The sequence below is a fragment of the Thermobia domestica genome, chromosome 11 (assembly GCF_964235325.1).
Source record: "Thermobia domestica chromosome 11, izTheDome1.hap1.1, whole genome shotgun sequence".
Taxonomy (NCBI): Eukaryota; Metazoa; Arthropoda; class Insecta; order Zygentoma; family Lepismatidae; genus Thermobia; species Thermobia domestica.
Window position 1 is genome coordinate 144,735,663 of NC_137464.1, and position 19,691 is coordinate 144,755,353.

Below are 19,691 nucleotides of genomic sequence, written 5' to 3' on the forward strand. Positions count from 1 at the left end.
AATACTAAATCTCCAAATTAAGACCAACGTATATTTAATCATTGTCAAAAGTCTGACCACATTACTGTTTTTTAAGAGTTTTACAGAAAAGGAAGACTTGTATGAATACAATACCCAATTTGTTGGATTTGTCCTACAAAATAAACATCATTACTCGCATAAAGAAATTAAAACATATGGTAATGTTTCCATTGAGACAAATTTATTACTTCCGTTCTATCAAATACCGACCCGTAACTTTGATAAAGAGCTTTACAAATTTCAGTTATTTGTTTGATTAATTTATCCCTTTTTTGCGAAGCTATGCGACTTCAGTAGCTCCGAAGACCATTCAAAACACCTTCGGTATTCTTTGATATCTATTTACGGACTGTCATGTCAAGTTCATCTTACAAGAGCTCGATGGGTAACAAATACGGTGATTCTGGCAACTATTCCATTTTTTTGTGATATAAGCGTTTTCTTTGCATTAGAGATAACTACTGTATAACTTGGAAGAATGTTTGGTATGGTAATCTTGTTGAATTACAAAGTTGCTTCCCCCAATCCGCGTTCCTGATGAAATTCTATCCCTCATTTAATCATTGTAAAATATGTTTTTGTCCGTTATTTCATTAATTCGAACTAAATTATTAACTTGGTAGTCTGTAAAGCATCCCTAAACATGGCACTACCTTATCCGTGTCTTGCTGTCGGTATTGCAACGTAGGGAAGAAAGCATTCTTCGGCAGGACGACGCACAAACTACTCCTATTAGTGTTGGAAGGTGAAGGGTTAGAATTTAGATTCGTCGGTCCAGAGTGTCTTCTCTCAATGATCATTGTTCCGGTCTTTATTTTGTTTTATTTTTCTGGCCCATGAGTATCTTTTTTAGTATTTTTTGTTTAAAGGAATGATTTCTTTACCGCATTTCTACTCCCAAGACCGTAGATCATAAAGCACTGGGCGACCGTCCTATTTGATACAAATTGAAAATGGCTCTTCATAGTTCTAGTCGTTCTTCTGGAGAGGTTGTCTATTCCGTTGTATTGTCCTAGCGAACTTGTCCTTAAGAGAAGTTGTTATTTTACTGTAGAACGATCATTGCATATCCGTGTAATATTAACACCACTTAATGATCATTTTTCACTGCTCAACACGATCACTGAGCGATTTTTCCCATTCTTCTATCAAAATAACAACTTGAACACTGCTTTGACTCTTAGTTAACATCTTCTCTTCCGCATTTTATAGTATAATGCCGGTCATTTTGGACACTTAATTTTCGCGTCTCTCAATCCGTCTATTGGGCCTAAAGTTCACTTGAATGGCGTCGGGATGTGTTACTATTCATCTCAACTATCCCGAAAACTGAATTACACGTTAATATTGGTCATTTTGGGCACTTATATGCCTCCCGACTTCCACGAGAATGGTTACTAAAATTCGGGAGTGTTACTTTTCGTTTCAGCAACCTCGAAAACTATGAATTTGACACTAATATCCAGTGTTCCATCTCCTTTTAGGCATACATTTTAATCTTCTCTGCCTGTGTAAAAATTCGGAATTGGGCTTCATAGGCGATTAGACCTTTGAGGGTATATCTGTGTACAAATTTTGGTGAGTCTAAATCACTCCTTTCAATCCGAAATGCTTATGACACACATCAAAAATTATGAGATTGAAACTAATATCGGTCCTTTTGCACATCCTATATTTCATGCCTGCCCCCGCAAGCAAACTGATTATGGAGACCAAAGTTGGACTTGAACGGAGTCGAAAATGTTACTATTCATCTCAGCAACACCGAAAATTGTGCATGTCAACTTATTTTTAGAAATGAGATTACATACAATGTTTCATCTTCTTAACATGAAAAATTTGTACTAGAAAGCCGCATAATTCTCCTTTAGGATACGAACCAAAAAGTTGTATATAGCCTACGGTCTCCTACGAACTATGGTCTTTTCGATAAGATCACTTCGAAGTGTGCCAAGTCAACGCTGTAGATTTGTATTCCGTGCAAACAAAAAAATATTAATGTATATATATACGAGTGAAATAGGATAATAGAATACAAACTATAATATTGGAAGTTTGAAAGGGTTCTTATTTGCGGGATATTTGTAGCTTTGACAAAGTTAGTTCATTTTGGCATGGTGATCTGGTATTTCCGTCTTAATAGCTGTAATGTTTGTTAAAGCATTAGTATGGTACGAATTGCTTTAGTTTTGACTTCTTTTACATATTTAAATAGAGTGATGCGTCTGTTAAATGTTATGCACAAATACTTCACTATAGTACCTGGGAAACATCGTTGCTATTAACCCTGTTGTGTTTCTTGAGATCGTTTTACGTTCTTTTACTCATTCTGAATGGATAAAAGAGGCTGAACTGCGATTTTCAGATTTAATTTCGATTTTTATTTTGCACAAAGTGGCAAAGACAGAGATTTGATTTCGAGTCTGGGCACTACGAGACTCGTGCTTTAACCAGTCATCCAGTATGATGTGTCATCTATGAAGAGACCAATTTTTGTGTGAAATTCTTCATTAACTGCTGTGTTATTTAATAAAATAATTGAAAAAGCTATGCTATTGTTGGTCCTTGTGATTCTCTTTTCTTTATGTTAATTGGGTTTGATAGTTGTTTCTCAAACTTCATTCGTTCTGTTTGTAATTAAATTATATATCCATCTAATTATTGTCGGAAGGAGTTGAAGATCCCTTAGTTTATCTAAATGACCATCGTGTTCTTCAGTAAACTACCCATATTCTTGTAGTAAGGTAAAAAATATTGGAGATTTTTTTAAAAAATAATTTGTTAAGGTATGCTGAACGGTATAACCGTTAGGAAAGTGTACATACATCGGCACAAACGAACAAGCAGAGAAATATCTAAGATCACTTTTTCGGCATGTGGGTTGTTCGGATGAAATGTGTAAATCAACTGAAATCTCGAATTCGATTTTTTCACGATTACCTATTATCGCTTGAAAGCAAAAGGTAGACATAGTCAGAGGCGTTGCAAAGATGTGCAGATAAGTATTGCGGTTAAAGGTTTTTACCTAACCTTTTGAGGCTTATTTTCTATTTAAAGGGGTTAAATAATCCCATTGTTTGTAATACATTTTAATCGTATGAGTTTATGTGAGGATAGACGAGACTTACTGCTTAAGGTGAATCCAAATAGCGGGAAGAACCTCCACCGGGAGAACGTGCACTGAAAGCAGGCACCTTATCCATTCAGCCATGAAGGGCACTTGGAGCGAGCATGGGTGAGTAGTTTGCAGTCACGAAGCCCTGAATTTAATTTCCCGATGGATTAATTTGTTTGAGGTATCCTTACCGTTACTAGGGAAACACTGGAGCCATATTTGACCACATCCATATCCGACTTTATAATTTGCAGCTTACCTGTATTAAGGATCTTCCTTCTTAACAATAGGTTATACGAAGTCATAGTGTTTTATAACGAAGGAATATTAATTGACTAAAGTTATAATCTGTAGTAATGAAGCCATAGTTTTTATATTCCGTATCCTAACTATTATGGATCCCTAATTTACGCTTTTCCAAATACTTTCAGAACCAAAGATATTTCTTTGGTTCTATCCTTCTATATGATGTATTGACTCTGTGGCTGTACCCGTAACTAAGTTAAATGTCTGCCTTCAGGCAGCACATTCAAATAAAAATCAATCATGCAATAATAAATACAATTAAATGTACTAAAATAAAATGTATTTTAATACAAATCTACTTTACAGATCGTGTGCTCGTATAGCTGCATTATATTTGGAAACCGTAATATTACTCAGGAAGTTTATTTTCAACTGATTCCATATTATCCTAATTACAAACAGAATATGATGAAAAAAGGTTTGTTTAATATTTATATTTCTATATTTAAGTGCAAGCGCATTATTTGACAAGCCTTAGAAGATATTCAAAGTATTATTTTATTGATTGTATATAAGATTTAGATTAATAACCAACACTAAATCCTAATATTTTACATTATAACCTCTAATCTTGAGATGTCTGATAACCGTTTACCACAGTGTTATTATTACTATTACTATTATTATTATCAAGGTGGAAAAATTGTAATCTTTTAAAAATCATTTTTGTTGATTTTTTATTTCAATCGATTTTTGTTGATTTTTTGTTACAATCGATTTTTTTTCTTTTGTTTTGTTTAAATCAAATCTTTCTCCTCGTATAATACAAGTAGCGAACTGAAGAAAAAATGTTAATTATGCCATTTAAGTGAAATTATTGGGGTTGAAGTTTGAATTAATCCCCAGTCGTTAACCTATTTCAATCCCAAATAATGTTTCTTAAGTATTAAGAAAAATGTACAGCAACGTTTATTAGTGACACTATTTTTTTTTTCAAGAAGTTACTGACATTTGGCAGGGGCATATGTTTAAAAAATTGGAACTAGCTTGCGGCACGAAATACATATAACATACTTAAATTTCGCTTAAAGTTATAACTTAAAGAAAATAAGTTTTGGAGAGGGATCGGACCCCTCTAAATACGCCCCTATTATCTGGAAACAAACAAACAGACGCGCATACAAAAGTATTTTCATCTTAAATGTCCATGGTGATTTCCCCGCTGGAATAGTTAAGTGTCTTCATCCCGGCGAAATTAAAATACCGATAATTTTACAGTAATTATTTGATATCTTCAAATAGATAAAAGATAATCGAAATGTGGAACAAGAGCGCCCTAGACAATATTATTTTACATGAGAAACCGTTATCACGACTCACTTATCTGCTTTCGATTTCGAGCCATTTTGAAAATCGGCATTTATTTTCGCGTTTCTAAACAGCCGAAAACGGAAAGCCACTAGGTGACTTGTGATAACGGTAACTCACGCAAAATAATATTGTCTAGGGCGCTCTTGTTCCATATTTCAATTATCTTTTATCTATTTGAAGATATCACATAATTACTGTAAAATTAGCGGTATTTTAATTTCGCCGGGATGAAGACTCTCAACGATTTAGAAACCCTAATGTTACGAAGAGAAAAAAGCAGGATTTCCCCGTTACCCATTCAAAACCGGATTTTCCCTGATTATCCTCTGCATGACACTCGTTTTCATACTGTGCTGTACGGTACATACATTTAAGTGCCATTGTATTATGATTCTTTTTTTTTTTTTTTTTCATATCTTCCATACAGAACAGAAACGGGATTTTACTTATTTTCACTTTAAATTTATTTCAGAATTTGATTTAAATCAATGATTTTTATTTAAAAAATCGAGTGAATTAAATCTTGATTTAAGTCGTGATTTAAATCAATCCACCCATATTATTATTAACATATTGTATAAAAATTAAGGGTACTAATGCATTTTACATTCTATTACACACTAAATATGCATTACAATAGTTTCACTATAGCGCTCAAAAAACGTTATACAACGTGATGTAAACATCTGAATGTGATGTATGTCAAATAATTAAAATGTACACTGTCATTAATGACCTGAGGAAAAAGTCAAATGTCCTTAGTAGAAAGAAAAATTGAATTGGTTTCCAAGAATCAGCGTGAACGGCGTTGGTATAAGGTGCAATAATAATATGTATGTGTTGTGAAGGATAATGGTCCGGTACGTAAGATACCCTTTTATTGATAGACCTGTACAATGCTGTTAAGATATAATAAGTGAGGCCGACATCAAGGTTAGATGTATTTTTGTAATATACCAAGTAGAAATGATAAAAATATTGAGGAAATACAATGCTTTAATCTTTTCACTACCATTTTTTTCGGACTGAGAAACATTAATATATGGTTATTTTAAGTTGTTCTCAAATATATGTTCTCAAACTTACGCAGCATCCACAGTGTCACTTTTCATCTTTGCATATGAATTCGATACTAATTTCGTTCGTATTTGACTACTTTTACATGTAACCTTCACCTCTTGGTAGGGATTTTTTCAGTATCTCGTCCCCACAACTATGGAGAAATTTCAGCCAACTAAGTATAATTATAAATTATCATCTGAAGCACAACAGTACGGGTGATCTTTTTCGCAGAGGAATTCGTTAACTACTGTTTCAATATCAATGTATTGGCTTTTTTTTGCTGTCCATGCTGAAGATTGCCAAAGGGCTAAACTTCATCTGCACTATTGTGCAATGAATATAGGTTTTAGTGGTTTAATTTACTGAATACTCGCTTAGATGTTGCTCTCGTCACAGAAAAAGTGATATACAGTTATAAAAGAAAAATGAAATGAAATATCTAATTTTTACGTCCCACGATTATGCCGACTATGCTAATGGAGAGAGTAATGGTGAGAAACAAATGAAATTGTTTAATGAAAAAAGTGGGAGGAAACGGTATATATATATATATATATATATATATATATATATAGATAGATAGATAGATAGATAGATAGATAGATAAATAGATAGATAGATAGATAGATAGATAGATAGATAGATAGATAGATAGATAGATAGATAGATAGATAGATAGATAGATAGATAGATAGATAGATAGATAGATAGATAGATAGATATAAACATTTTCCACCGTTTCGTTTTTCGACTTGGAAGGGATGGGACATATGTACCCCACTGATATATTTACGTGAGACTTATATGTCCCAGTGGTAGTGAAATGAATGATCATCTTGTCTTTTCAATTATGATATGTATATTGTCAGAAAAACAGTTGGGTCGTATTTATGATCATTAGGGTTAGGATCTTGTTGACTTTGCATCTTTTTTCTGGATTAGTATAAACATTGCTCGTTGTGTTATAAATCCTGTTTTATTAAAAAGAAGTAATTTAAGACAAACTTGTTTGTGCATTTTTTTGCATTTTTTGCCGATTTCTCTGTATAAGTGCATTTTTTAAAGTTTTTTGGGCATTTTACGTGCATATTTAGTATTTATTCTTACTTTTAACTGCATAATTCTCATTTTTCTTATAAAAACAATAAATTGAAGTAGAATGCTTCCACTTACACGATTCTAGTTCGAATATTCGTTGGAGCAGGCGTGGCCAATGTCCGCAGACTGCAGTTTCTGGCGATTAGTCATATGAAGCCAAGGAGCGAGAGTTCAGTGACCTTGGCATTCACTGTTTTGGTGAGCTGTTGGTAGACGCCTAATTCTGCAGTTTATCTGGTTAAAATGCCGAAGATAAAGGAGAGTAGTGCTTCCAAGCTTAAACGATTTGTGAGTGAATTTGGAGCTGAAAAAGTATTTACAACAGATGGAAGTGTTCTCTACTGCAAGATGTGTGATACGGCAATTTCAGCCGAAAGAAAATTTACCGTTGAACAGCGTTTCAAGGGACAAACACAAACGGGGACTTAAGTTACATGCGAAACGAGAGGCAAACGCCGCGCAAGAACTTCTTCCGCAGTGTGGTACATCCAAAAATCATTCTGCTTTTTTCGAAGATTTTTGTGAAGCATTTATTTGTGCTGACATCCCGTTGAACAAAGTGGACAACGTGACATTGCGTGCCTTTTTGAAAAAATACACTTGTAAACCCCTCCCCGATTCTTCGACATTAAGGAAGAATTACGTGAACAAACTATACGAGAAAACAATGCATCGCATTAGACAAGAAATGGCCGGAAAGAAAATATGGGTGTCCATGGATGAAACTTGTGATTCGGAGGGACGAAATGTGGTGAATGTTGTTGGAGTGATGCATGAGGGTGGGCCGGGTAAAACATTTCTTTTGAATTGCGAAGTTCTGGAAAAGGTCAATTATTCCACGATCAGTAAGTTATTTGATAAATCAATGTATCTCTTATGGCCTAATGGCGTCCTTTTCGAAAACGTGCTGCTCTTTGTAACCGATTCTGCACCGTATATGATAAAAGCAGTGAACTCACTGCAGACGCCATATTCGAAAATGATTCACACTACGTGCCTCGCGCATGGTTGGCACAGAGTGGCTGAAGAGATACGTGTGTAGTTTCCTGATGTTGATAAACTCATATGAAGTGTAAAGAAAGTGTTCAGTAAGGCCCGACCACGTGTAGCTGCTTTTAAGTCGGAGCATCCTGAACTCCCTCTACCACCTAGCCCCGTTCTTACCAGGTGGAAAACGTGGCTAGAAGCCTGTAAATACTACTGTCAAAACTTCGAAGCTGTGAAGAAAGCGATAGACTCTTTCGACTCCTCCGAAGCTTCCACGATTCGAACTGCACAAGAGATACTGGTCAATCCTGAAATTCAAGGTAACCTTGTGCACATTCAATCTAATTTTGGATTTCTACCAGGTGTAATTACTTCTTTAGAGAAATCTGAAGAAAAGTTGACTTCAATTGACGCAATCAAAAATGCAGCAAGTGCATTAGAAAGTGTTCCTGGGGAAGTAGGACTTGTACTGTCAAGAAAAATGACAGATATATCGAAAAAACTCAGGTTACGATGTTTTGTGTGCGATAGTGGACATTCTTTCAGGCAGAAAATTTGTACTGCCCAAATTAGAAAGTGATCTAGGAATTAGTGATATGGTCTATTTCGGTCTGGTGATATTTTTTTGGTCTATGGTCCATTTCTATGCTACGGTGGTTTCTGTAGAAACTGAAAGAACCTTTTCAATGTACAAATCGTTATTTGCGGACAACCGCTATGCATTCCAGTTCGAAAACCAACCTTCATATTGTTTTTGTTGTTTATTGCAACTCAGTGTTAGGTGCAACTTTTGAGAAAAAAACAATAGAGTAGAGCCACGTATATATATATCTAATGATTGACTGTACGTACACAATAAAAAAAATTATTAACGTTTAAAACCACGCATGTCATTACACAATATTCTCCAACAATAAATATCATTTAGATGTTGTTATATCACGTCCTCCTGGACCACTCATGAAGCGGAAGGATTTTGAATACTACTAGATAAAATTAAAGGGGAAAATCAGGACATAGATTTTGTTCATAAATTTACAAATCGAGGTAAAACATGAAAGAATCCTTCGACAATCAAGACGAGGCATCTACACAAATTACGAGACAAAACGAGAAAAACCTTAATTCTCGTTCTGTATAGGTTCTGTACAGTGGCGTATTTACGATTTTGTTTCGGTGGGGGCTTTTCTAACTTTCGGGGGGGGCTTTGCCTGAAAATGTGGTAATTCTGCAAGTTATTTCATATACTTTACTATAGTAAGTAAGATTTCGGGGGGGCTTAAGCCCGGAAGCCCCCCCCTAAATACGCCACTGGTTCTGTATATATATATATATAGGTAATGCACTAATAAATAGTAACGGTTGATTCTCTGTGAAAGCATTTTTTTTAATTATAGTGCATTTTTAAAAGATTTTTAGTGCATAATTGCATTTTTTATTTTGCATTTTCCCCACATTTATAGTGCAATAAAATCCTAACCCTAATGATCATAAATATTTTAAATTTCGGCATCTTTTTCCAAATGACAGTATATATAACCACTGCTTTATCACTAGCACCTTGTTCTCCATTTTCATCAGTTCCAATATCACCACGTTCACTTCCACTACTGTCTATTTGATAATGTTCATAAGAATTCTGTAAACCATTAGCAGGCCTCTCTTTACCAGTGTAACATCGATTCATATCAATAGCATGCAATAAATTACCACGGGCTCTCTGAGAATGTATCGTGGGGCACATGTGCCCCAGTGGTAGTGAAAGGGTTAAAGGAATGAATATAATTTAATTTCTTGCAGTAATTAATCAAAGTACGTTTATTGACATAGTGAAAAGTGCATAATATTATAAATAGGAATAGCTATAAAATGTAGTTAAGGAAGCTGGACAATATATATCTGGAATGTGGTTATACAGTAGAGCGTCGATTATCCGAACATCGGTCAACCGAACGACCGCTTAACCGAACTGTGTACTCGCTCGCACCTGTTATTCTCCCACCCTACCGTCCATCATCCCCCTCACTCCCAAACCAAGTTTCGCACAGTAGTCACCGCACTGAGCCACCGCTGGCGGAACATTGCTTCTATAACTCGACAAGTTTCAAACCAAGATGCGCAGATCGCTACGGAGCACTTCGTATTCCGCCATCCTCCCCACTACTCTTCCATCCACTGGTCTGGCTTTGAAAGTTCCAGTGATACTAACTCAGCAAACTTATGTTACAACAAATATCACCTGCTAAAATAAATATTACCATGTAGCGTTAGAGTGCCGACTCGTAATTCTCATATCAGTGGTCCATTTCATTTAATCCCGCTTTTGAAAATGCGTTGCGGTGGTAGCTCTTCGTATTCTACGGTAGTATATTCACGTATGTTCGTTATTAAGCTTTATAACGAAGAGAAACCAAAAGGCGAATGACTTAATTTTCTAGATGCCACATTAGACTGACCTGACAGCCGAGCCTACTAGAACATTACGATACTGAACCAGGGGCGAATACAGAACGGGGGCGCATCTTTCTGAAAGGGAAATATTTCTGTCTTACTTCAATGAGACGAGTTGACAAAAGTATTTTTGTCAATATAAGACAACAAATAAGCTGCTTTCAGTCTATTGTTAGTACAAACTATGTCTCAAGTGTTATAATATTTAACATTTTGCGCCCCCATCCTTCTCAGTAAGAGTGAATAATTATTCTCCTTCCAAGGCTGAAGATACTTGTGCAAAAAAAAAAAAAAACTATAACAATGATAACTAGTAGAGAAAACTTTGTTCAACGATTTCTTTTATTTCAGCTAGTTCCTCTTCCAGAGGTGCTTATCAAAATATTTGGCACAGTTACAATTAAAATATTTGATTTAATCATCACCCTAGGTATACGATCGAGACGAGACGAGACATAATTTTTACGAAAAGATTCGAGACGATACAAAATTCTTGCAATAGAAACATACATTTTTCGAGACGAGATATCACTTTTACAAAATAGTTTCGAGTCGAGACAACTTCAAAATTTGTGTCGTGCGCATCACTAATCAATTCAGTAAAAATATAAATTTAAGTTTATTATTCTATAAAGCAGGGTGTTCACGGTGGATAAATGTGTAAGCTCGTCGTCTTGTAATCAAGGCATCCCAGGTTCGATGGGGATCGAGTGGTTCGGATCTCACTTTAAACTGTAGACCTCGTCTTTAGGACGTCATTTTCATCTCATGGAAGGCAATAGCAAACCACCATGGGTTAACCTTTCACAGGGAGCTGCTGCAGGTCAAAGACCTGCCTTCAGGCAGAACACGTCATCATAATCATCATTCTGTATAGGCCTATATAAAGATGTTTCCTTCTAACCATAGCTCTGTAATAATAAAATGGAGTGAAATATTCAGTTTAACATCCCACGATTATGCATCGAGGCTAAGGGGGACGGTGTGATGAGGAATGAGTGAAATGGTGGAATGAAGAAAGTGAGAGTAAACAGGAGAACACCGAGAAAACCCACGCACACGGTGTTTGTCCACCACAAAGCCCACTTGGCGCGAACTGGGATCGAACCAGGGACCCCACGCACCAAAGGTGAACGCTCTACCACTGAGCCACCACGGCCCCTTGTAGCTCTGTCATAATTGGGAATGTTTAAAGTCCGAATCTTACTTTTTTTTTAGTAGGTAAGCAACCTCATGGTAGAGGTCTGCACGAGCTCAGGCCTAGGGCCGGGCTTGGCCCGTAAATTTGTAAATAAACAATCATATTTCTCGGGACCTTTTCGGGCATAATACAACGATATTTTCTGGAGAACTTTTAACGCACACCTAAATTTGTAACTTGAGACGCCCACACTTAAAAATCACTGTGCAATTGTGAGAAAAGTTGTGTAATAGAGAAAAAAAAGAAACTAAAAGTAACAGAAATAAATATGCTTACCTGGTCTGAGGGAAAATACTGCTTCTTACACTGAATTACCTGTAAAGGAACCAGAGCGTTGGGAACAACCTGTCTTGGTTTTTTCTTCAAGACAATGTCAGTTTATAGGGCCTATTATATGAGAATTTATATAATGACTTTTTTAAAAATAGAATTCATATAAATGTCAAGGATAACCTTTATTTCCTTGTTGTCTCTGAATCATGAAAGCTTTTAAACTGCAAAATTAAACATGTAATTGTTGCAAATAAAAAATACAATTTTGCCCTAATTGTTAAGTTTTTGTAATTCGGGCTTATTTCGGGCTCATTTGATTATCACATGGGATCGGGCCCAAATGCTAAAACATATCTCTCTCTGGTCGAGCCTCATATTATTAATTCACGGGCCGGGCCCGTGCAGACTACCTCATGGATACACTGTAAGCAGTGACGCTTTCCAACGAGGCGATCCCTTCACGCCTTCTGAAGGGAAAATTTCTCTTTTTGTTATTATTTTTTCATTGGTACGAACCGGCAAGAGAATTTTTCCAATTTATTAAACCAATAATTTGCGACAATACGGTGCGGCAATGCGACTGAAGACGGCGGCATTCTTTCCATAATCTCACCATATACACAAAATACAAAAGTAACGAACTCTTCATTTCTCCCCCAACAATCCTTCCGCGACTTGCCTTCAGGATGTCATTGCCGAATAGTCTATATCTTTGAAACAGAAATGGACCAGTTGGTAATACATTGGGCGGCATTGTCACAGAAAAAAAAAAATCCAGCTCCTAAATAGATCAATGGGGTGCTCCGCCCTGTCAAAGACAAAATGTGTGCTTCGGTTCAATGACCACACTTAAGGGTTGAGAAAGGTCAGCGTAAAGAAAAGCACATTATCGAAGTTCAGGCGAGGAATCAGTGATCTGTTAAAACTGCTGACATTTGTGTGGCACCCATCTACCCGATTGATTCGTGTCGAAGAAGTTGTTGTTCTCGGAGGTGTTTCTCTGTTTTTGAAGTAGTGTCTTTCTTTCATGTGTTTGCGTTTCTGAGCAGTAGTGAGTGTTGGAGGCGCATTACGTGATTATTGACTGTGAAAATCAAATCATGTCGGGTCCGTCCAAATCCACAATGTCCTCTGGAAAACCTCTTAGAGGGCAAGCCAGAGAAATTGTTTTCAATGTTGCAACGTATTTGCAAAATCAAAAAGAGTTATATAAACTTAAGTATAATGTTGTCGAATCCACAAGCGCCGCCGCGGGAGTATCTAAATGGATGGTTTCTCAAGTTTTAAAAGAAGGAAAACAGTCGCTGGCTAAAGGTGAGCTGAATTTCTCTACACCGACAGCTAAAAAGAATCCAAGGAAAAAGCGAATACAAACAGATGATTTTGCTAAAGGTGCAATTAGGCGAAAAATTCATGAATTTTACACAGTAAAGAAAGTAGTTCCAACATTACGAAAACTAACTAAAGCTATAAGAGAGGACGGCATATTAGATTGTAACAGTGAGTATTTAAGGTGTCTTTTAAGGTCTATAGGGTTTAGGTGGAGAAAATGTCAGTCAAGGAGAAATATTTTGATTGAAAATCCGAACATTGCTGAGTGGCGTGCACGATATTTAAGGGACCTGCGTGAATACAGAAAACAAGGTAGGCCAATTGTATATGTTGATGAAACCTACATTCACGCATCACATTCAGTACCGGCGTGTTGGCAAAGTGAGAGTGAAATAGGTGTAACAGAAACTGTTGGAAAAGGGCCACGTCTTATTATTGTCCATGCAGGAGGGGAATTTGGGTTTGTTGATAATGCTTTATTAATGTTCAAATCTAAGCAAAAAAGTGGAGATTATCATGATGACATGAACAGTAGAAATTTTTCAAAATGGATCGATGAAAAACTACTTCCTAATCTTCCCGAAAACAGCGTTGTTGTCGTTGATAATGCCAGTTATCACAATGTTCAAATCAATAAAAGACCAACTATGTCTTCACTTAAAAGCGACATGATACAGTGGCTATCAACGACAGACAAACCTATAAACGAAACCGAAATTGAAGCGGAGAATAGAGTAAAAACATTGTGGAGAATGAACAAAAGACAACTGTTCTTAAGAATTCAAAGTGTACCTTATGTGAAACAATACGCGATTGACAAGAAATTTATAAACGCGGGGCACACTATAATAAGACTTCCACCTTACCACGCAGACTTAAATCCTATTGAACTTGTGTGGGGAGAAATCAAGACCAAAGCGAGGCAATGCATTTCCGATTCACTGGATGCAAAGAAAGAATTACTGAGAAAGTTATTTAATGAATATTCACCACAGAAATGGGTAAAATGTTGTGAACATGTGAAAAAAATTGAAGATTCTTATTTTGAAAGAGACGGACTTATGGATGAGCGTGTAGATGAACTGATAATTAGACTTGGTGAAACCGATTCAGACTCAGATTCATCGGCCGATACAGACTCAGATGAGTGGGAGAGTGAAACTGAAGGAGAAATGGAAAACATTTAGAAGGTGAGTTCTGTTCTATCGTTTATTTATTTTTCATTAAAATTAATTTCGAACTTTTCCAACGGTTTTAATTCATATATTACGTTGGTAAGAAATACTTAATTATTTCCCCTAATCGTACTTAATTCTTTTAATATTCAAAGAGAAAATATTAAAATACATTAACAATTTAAAACAGTCAATATACAGCATTTACACTCAAATGTCGTAGAAAATCCTCAGACCATTCCGCTCCCTGCAGATTGCAACACTGCAAAACATCATTGTCGCGGAGAAGGGAGTGGGGAAATGTAGGATTAGGTGCGCAACAGCTAGGCTGCAGCGTTCTGTTTACAAACTTGTTCACTTATAACGGGGCCTTCATAAGGCGCTGCTGCCCGGCCAAGCCGCCAGTCGCTGTGATTCAACAATCAGCACACTTCTGTCGGTTTGGCACTGGCTGTACAAGTAGTGGCAGTATCAAAGCTGTTCACAGCAACAGCTGCGCCAGCTTAGAGTTGAGGCGTGCCGCTCCGCGCATGGCAAATAAACATGTACAGTTCGATTATCCGAACAAACCAGTTTTCCGAACACCCATGTCCCCCAATTACTACGGATAATCGACGCTCTACTGTATATTTAATGGTGCCAGTAATCTGACAACTGAAAAAAACTAAGATTTCTTAGAAACAAAAGTATAACGATCTCATGTCCGTTGTAAATATTTTATTGCAAGACGGATTATATTTTGTTAAGAAACGACAAAAAAGTGTACAAAACTACAAAAATGGAATAGCATGGAAACGAAGATATTATCAATGTCAGGAATGAAGACAATAGTGCAGCAGCATCAGATTCAACGTCAAGTTGAGTAGATATAGGGTCTAGTACGACAATTGGGACAACAACTGAATACTAGAATGTAACAATTAGCATAATCCCAAATCCAGAATAACACTAAGATGGAACAATCACAAACGCAACTAAATGCTTGAATGGAGCAATTGACATGGTCGCAAACGCAAACAAACTCTAAAATAGAGCAAATGCTCTATAGCTTTGAAGCTGTAAGTAATTCACGAGGTAGGTCCATAAACCGTGAGAGTTGAATTTGATGAAAATTAGTGATAAGATTCAGTTCGAGTTGCTAAGCAACGTAATAACAGTCACTCGATGCGCAATTGCTTCGTTGAGCTGCTACACCGACGCTATCTTGAAATCCAGTACGTAATATCCAAGATTACCCATTTGGCACAAAAATGAAAAAAGCTTTTGGTAGATCTGACTTCACTATTGTAAACCGAGATAGAGCATCTATATGTGGGAGTACTTCCAGTGCATGATCGCCATCTTGAAAGGCGCCATCTTGAATCACTGTCAAATATGATAAATGGCAAGGGAGTCATGTGGGGTATCAAATAGCACTGGAATTTACTCCCGAATCCATTTCCGTAACCAAAGTTTACATATCTGTTTTCACTTCAGAGTTAAGATCTCTCTTACCCTAGAAACATATAAAAACTGTGTGAGCTAGATTTGTGTTATGAAACGAGGTCGTGCGAGCACTTGCAGGGTTTTAACTAATTAGTAGTAGTCGCTTGATGTACAATAGCCACTACACCAATCAGGTCTTAAGCCTAGTGAGAGAAATCGTTCAAATGCTTGTAGTGAAAAATGGAATAGCAGTATGCTACAAATTATGCCTATTTCGAAGCGAGATGGAATAGACTAGGGGGGGGGGGGGTCGATGATACACACGTTCAATAGTACTGACCAGCAGAGAATACCAAAGAGATTGTTCATATATATATATATATATATATATATATATATATATATATATATATATATATATATATATATATATATATATATATATGTGTGTGTGTGTGTGTGTGTGTGTATTAGAAATTATATAAACTAATATATATTAGTTGAACGACCAAAATGGTTCGGATTCCACTATAATCAGTACATCCACGTCTCCTTTAGCATAGCAGGCATAAGTGTAGGACGTTAAACTGAATCAAACCAAAAATCTATTTTTGGCAGTTGTACATGGTCCAGTATATAGTGTTAAGTTTTCTTCTCCAATCTTGAAACCTTACCCAAAGACCCTCATTGTTGCAGAATATTGCGTTCTTTTTCAATACTCATACTGGACATCCTATAATTTACCGTGCATATTACTAAGTTAAAATACTTGAATGTGTTTATTGTCAGTTTGTCTAAATAAAATCGATTTATCGCTGATGCATTGAACAATGAAGGAGATTTAAGTTATCAGTTCACAGCCTATTCTTAGAAGTAGATACACCTGGAAACTTAGAACTCACTTGTCTTGTGTCTTTTCTGCTATCAGTGATAAGAGAATGCATACACACCTGCTAAAAATAGATGGCAATAAAGATTCTTACAAGAGTCAGTACCAAGTTGCAATCCATAAAACAAGCCTCTTTCTTGCTTTTTCCCCCTCAATATTAACTAATAATATATCTGCATCTTTCCACCTTTAACAATTAAAATACTCGCTTATAATAAGAACAAGACTAGTTTTCATATCAAAACTGTAATAAATAACTAATTGTAGCAGGTGTTCCTTAAAGTCCGAGGATTTATTTATTATTTAAATCACGTACTTGACAACTCAAGAAATTCATTTTGGGACATGTTTATCATTTGCTTTAACACTCACGAAAATCGGTTAAAAATGAAATATTTATTTTAAAGAATATATTTTTTCATATATTGTAATTGTGAATACTTTATTCCAGTCTCTTCCACCCCGTGAATATGCATGATTTGCACATACGTGAATCCTGTATGTGTAAATTTATGAAATACATTACTTTTGCATCTTGAATAGAAGTTAATGTCTCAATTCTGCGCAAGCTTGGTCCATACGATTTGTTTTGAACAAATCTATACATGTTGGTAAGTTACGGGCGTTTAAAATGATATGTATGACTTTTTTGGTGTTTGAAATACTCGATGGGAATGTGGTGTATTTCCCCAATATTGTACTCCATGTTATTAAAAACCGACAAAGTAGACTTACTAGTTCTCTTGACTTTAGACTATTGTTTGAGGTTTTAAGACATAGCACTCAGAATTTAGAGTGCTTTCCTACAGGCAATTGCAACATGGGTGTGCAGTGAGGTGTATGGTGTCTGTCTTCGAATGACAAACGGTAGTACAGTGAAACCTGTCAACTTGGCCACCTCTCTAAGTTGGCCACCTGCTTATCTTGGCCTAGTTCGTCTTGAACCTGCATTTTCCCATAAGACATTCGTTACTTACTACTCTATAAGTTGGCCACCTGTCTATCTTGGAAGTTGGCCACACTGAAGCAATGTTTACCCTATGATAATAATGATAAATTTACCTGTGTATCTTGGCCACGCAAAATACAGTTTTGTTATTTTTCTTAACTCTTTCGAATTCCCATATGAGAGTCTGATGTTCTGTATTTGTGACTGGACACAAAGAAGCATAGATTCGCACGATTTGTTCTTGAAGGTCAATGGCCAGAACACTACCCTCATAAAGGGGTGGTGAAGGAAGGTGTGAATAAGAAAAAACACGTACAGGATTTCAGGAAATGGTTGTACGTGTTTGTTTACACTATCTTTTAGTAATATCATTAGCTATACCAACTCCTCTCATTAGCGGGGAGCTTTAGTAATTCCGGAAAATTCTCAAGGTTAAAACTAACCATTTCAATTGTCAACTATTGCCACCTGTCGGCTTGCCAAAAGATAGCGGAGTTTTTGAGGTATGAATTCCCTGAAGATTTTCTTAAAACATCTTTTGCTCCGAGGGAAACACTTTTAGCTCATTAACAAGAGGTAGTTAACTACAATATTAGAATGTGCATATCTGCCAAAAAGAATAAAACAAATACGTCTAGAATGAACCACCATTCAGTAACAGCTAAAAAGAAGTCATATAAATTGCATATGAATTTCTCAATTTATAACAGCTTTTCTTGTTTTCAATCTGAATAACTCAGTGTGTTATAATATCAATTTCAATAAACCGCGTACATACGCTTCTATTTCATGGTTGTTTGTGTTATTGTGTTTTCAATCCGAATAATCCAATGTACCAGACTAGTTTTTAGGAAGAGAAAGGTATGCACATATATTAAACATACTATAGTAATATTTTCTAGTACTGTATATTTTTATGATTACTCTATATACATTATTTATAAGTAGCTGTCGTGCCACTGATTATTAAAATTTTACAATCAAGTAATACTAGAAATCCTATTCTAAAAATACACAAATCACACTTATTTTCTGTAAGTTGGCCATCTGTCTAAGTTGGCCACTTTTCGATGGAACCGATGGTGGCCAACATAGACAGGTTTCACTGTAGTATAGCAATTTTGGTGTGGGCAGGCGTGTGACGTTCGGTACGAATGTATTTGTTGGACTAGTCAAACATTCGTTCCGTGCATAAAATGCGAACAATTAATCCGATAAAAGTAGTCAACATTTTAAATCAAGCAGTGGTGTAAAAATATAGTGACGTGAGTGAGAATGGGGTAGAAGATAAGACATTTGCAGGTACATTGCTTGCAATAATAGTAAGCAAATATGATGGTGACGTTCCTCTAACAGTTAGTGACATATAAGATGTATACACTACACAGAGAGTGAACATGAAGATTGGACAAACGAAATGGATTTGGAAGAGATGGATTAGATTTGATCCACTAGTCCATCAATTAGTGACAGTGAGCCTTCTACGAGCGAGTATGAGATGCTATCTCCAAGCCGGACTAAATAGGCCTATGTACGTGTAACAGAAGCTGTCGTCAACAAATACAAAGTCAGGAGCATGTTGCATTATTGAAATGGAATGGGAAACGTAACACTGTTGCAGCTGCAGCGAAGAAATTTAAGTGCAATACGGCGTTTGTGTATAAGATTTTGAAGTTCAATAACAAACCTCCTCGCTCTCATGCAGTGTTGCCATACTTGGTAGAATTGTACCAAATTCAGCCTTTTTTTTTTTTTTTTGTCATTCATCAGCCCGTTGGTACCACGCAGGCATTTTCAGCCCCTTTTGTGAAAAAGTCGGTACAATTCTACCCAATTCAGCACCATTTAACAAATACTTGTCACATTTTCTAGTGTCAGTAAGATTTTGCTACATCTCACGTTACTTATACTGTGTGTTGAATTCTTAAAAAATGCTGTTGAGCTTGCATTCTGTGGCGTTACATCGCTTAACACTAGGAACTTTGTGTGGAAAATTCGTAATTCGAACTATACTGGGATAGAAATGACGCTAGGTGCGCGCATACGTGCCACGCATGAAGGAAACGAGAAGGAAGCACTGCGGTGGAAATATTATC

The 19,691-nt window shown here is 36.2% G+C and overlaps 1 protein-coding gene across 2 annotated transcripts in view; it reads left to right on the forward strand.

Moving 5' to 3' along the window:
* Positions 1 to 19,691, forward strand: part of LOC145663674 (uncharacterized) — an 82,534-nt gene that overhangs the window by 19,285 nt on the left and 43,558 nt on the right. For both annotated transcript variants that reach the window (XM_081729770.1, XM_081729771.1), the window contains exon 3: positions 3,749 to 3,860. In XM_081729770.1, coding sequence (XP_081585896.1) covers positions 3,749 to 3,860 — 112 coding nt within the window. The remainder of the gene's footprint in view (positions 1 to 3,748; positions 3,861 to 19,691) is intronic.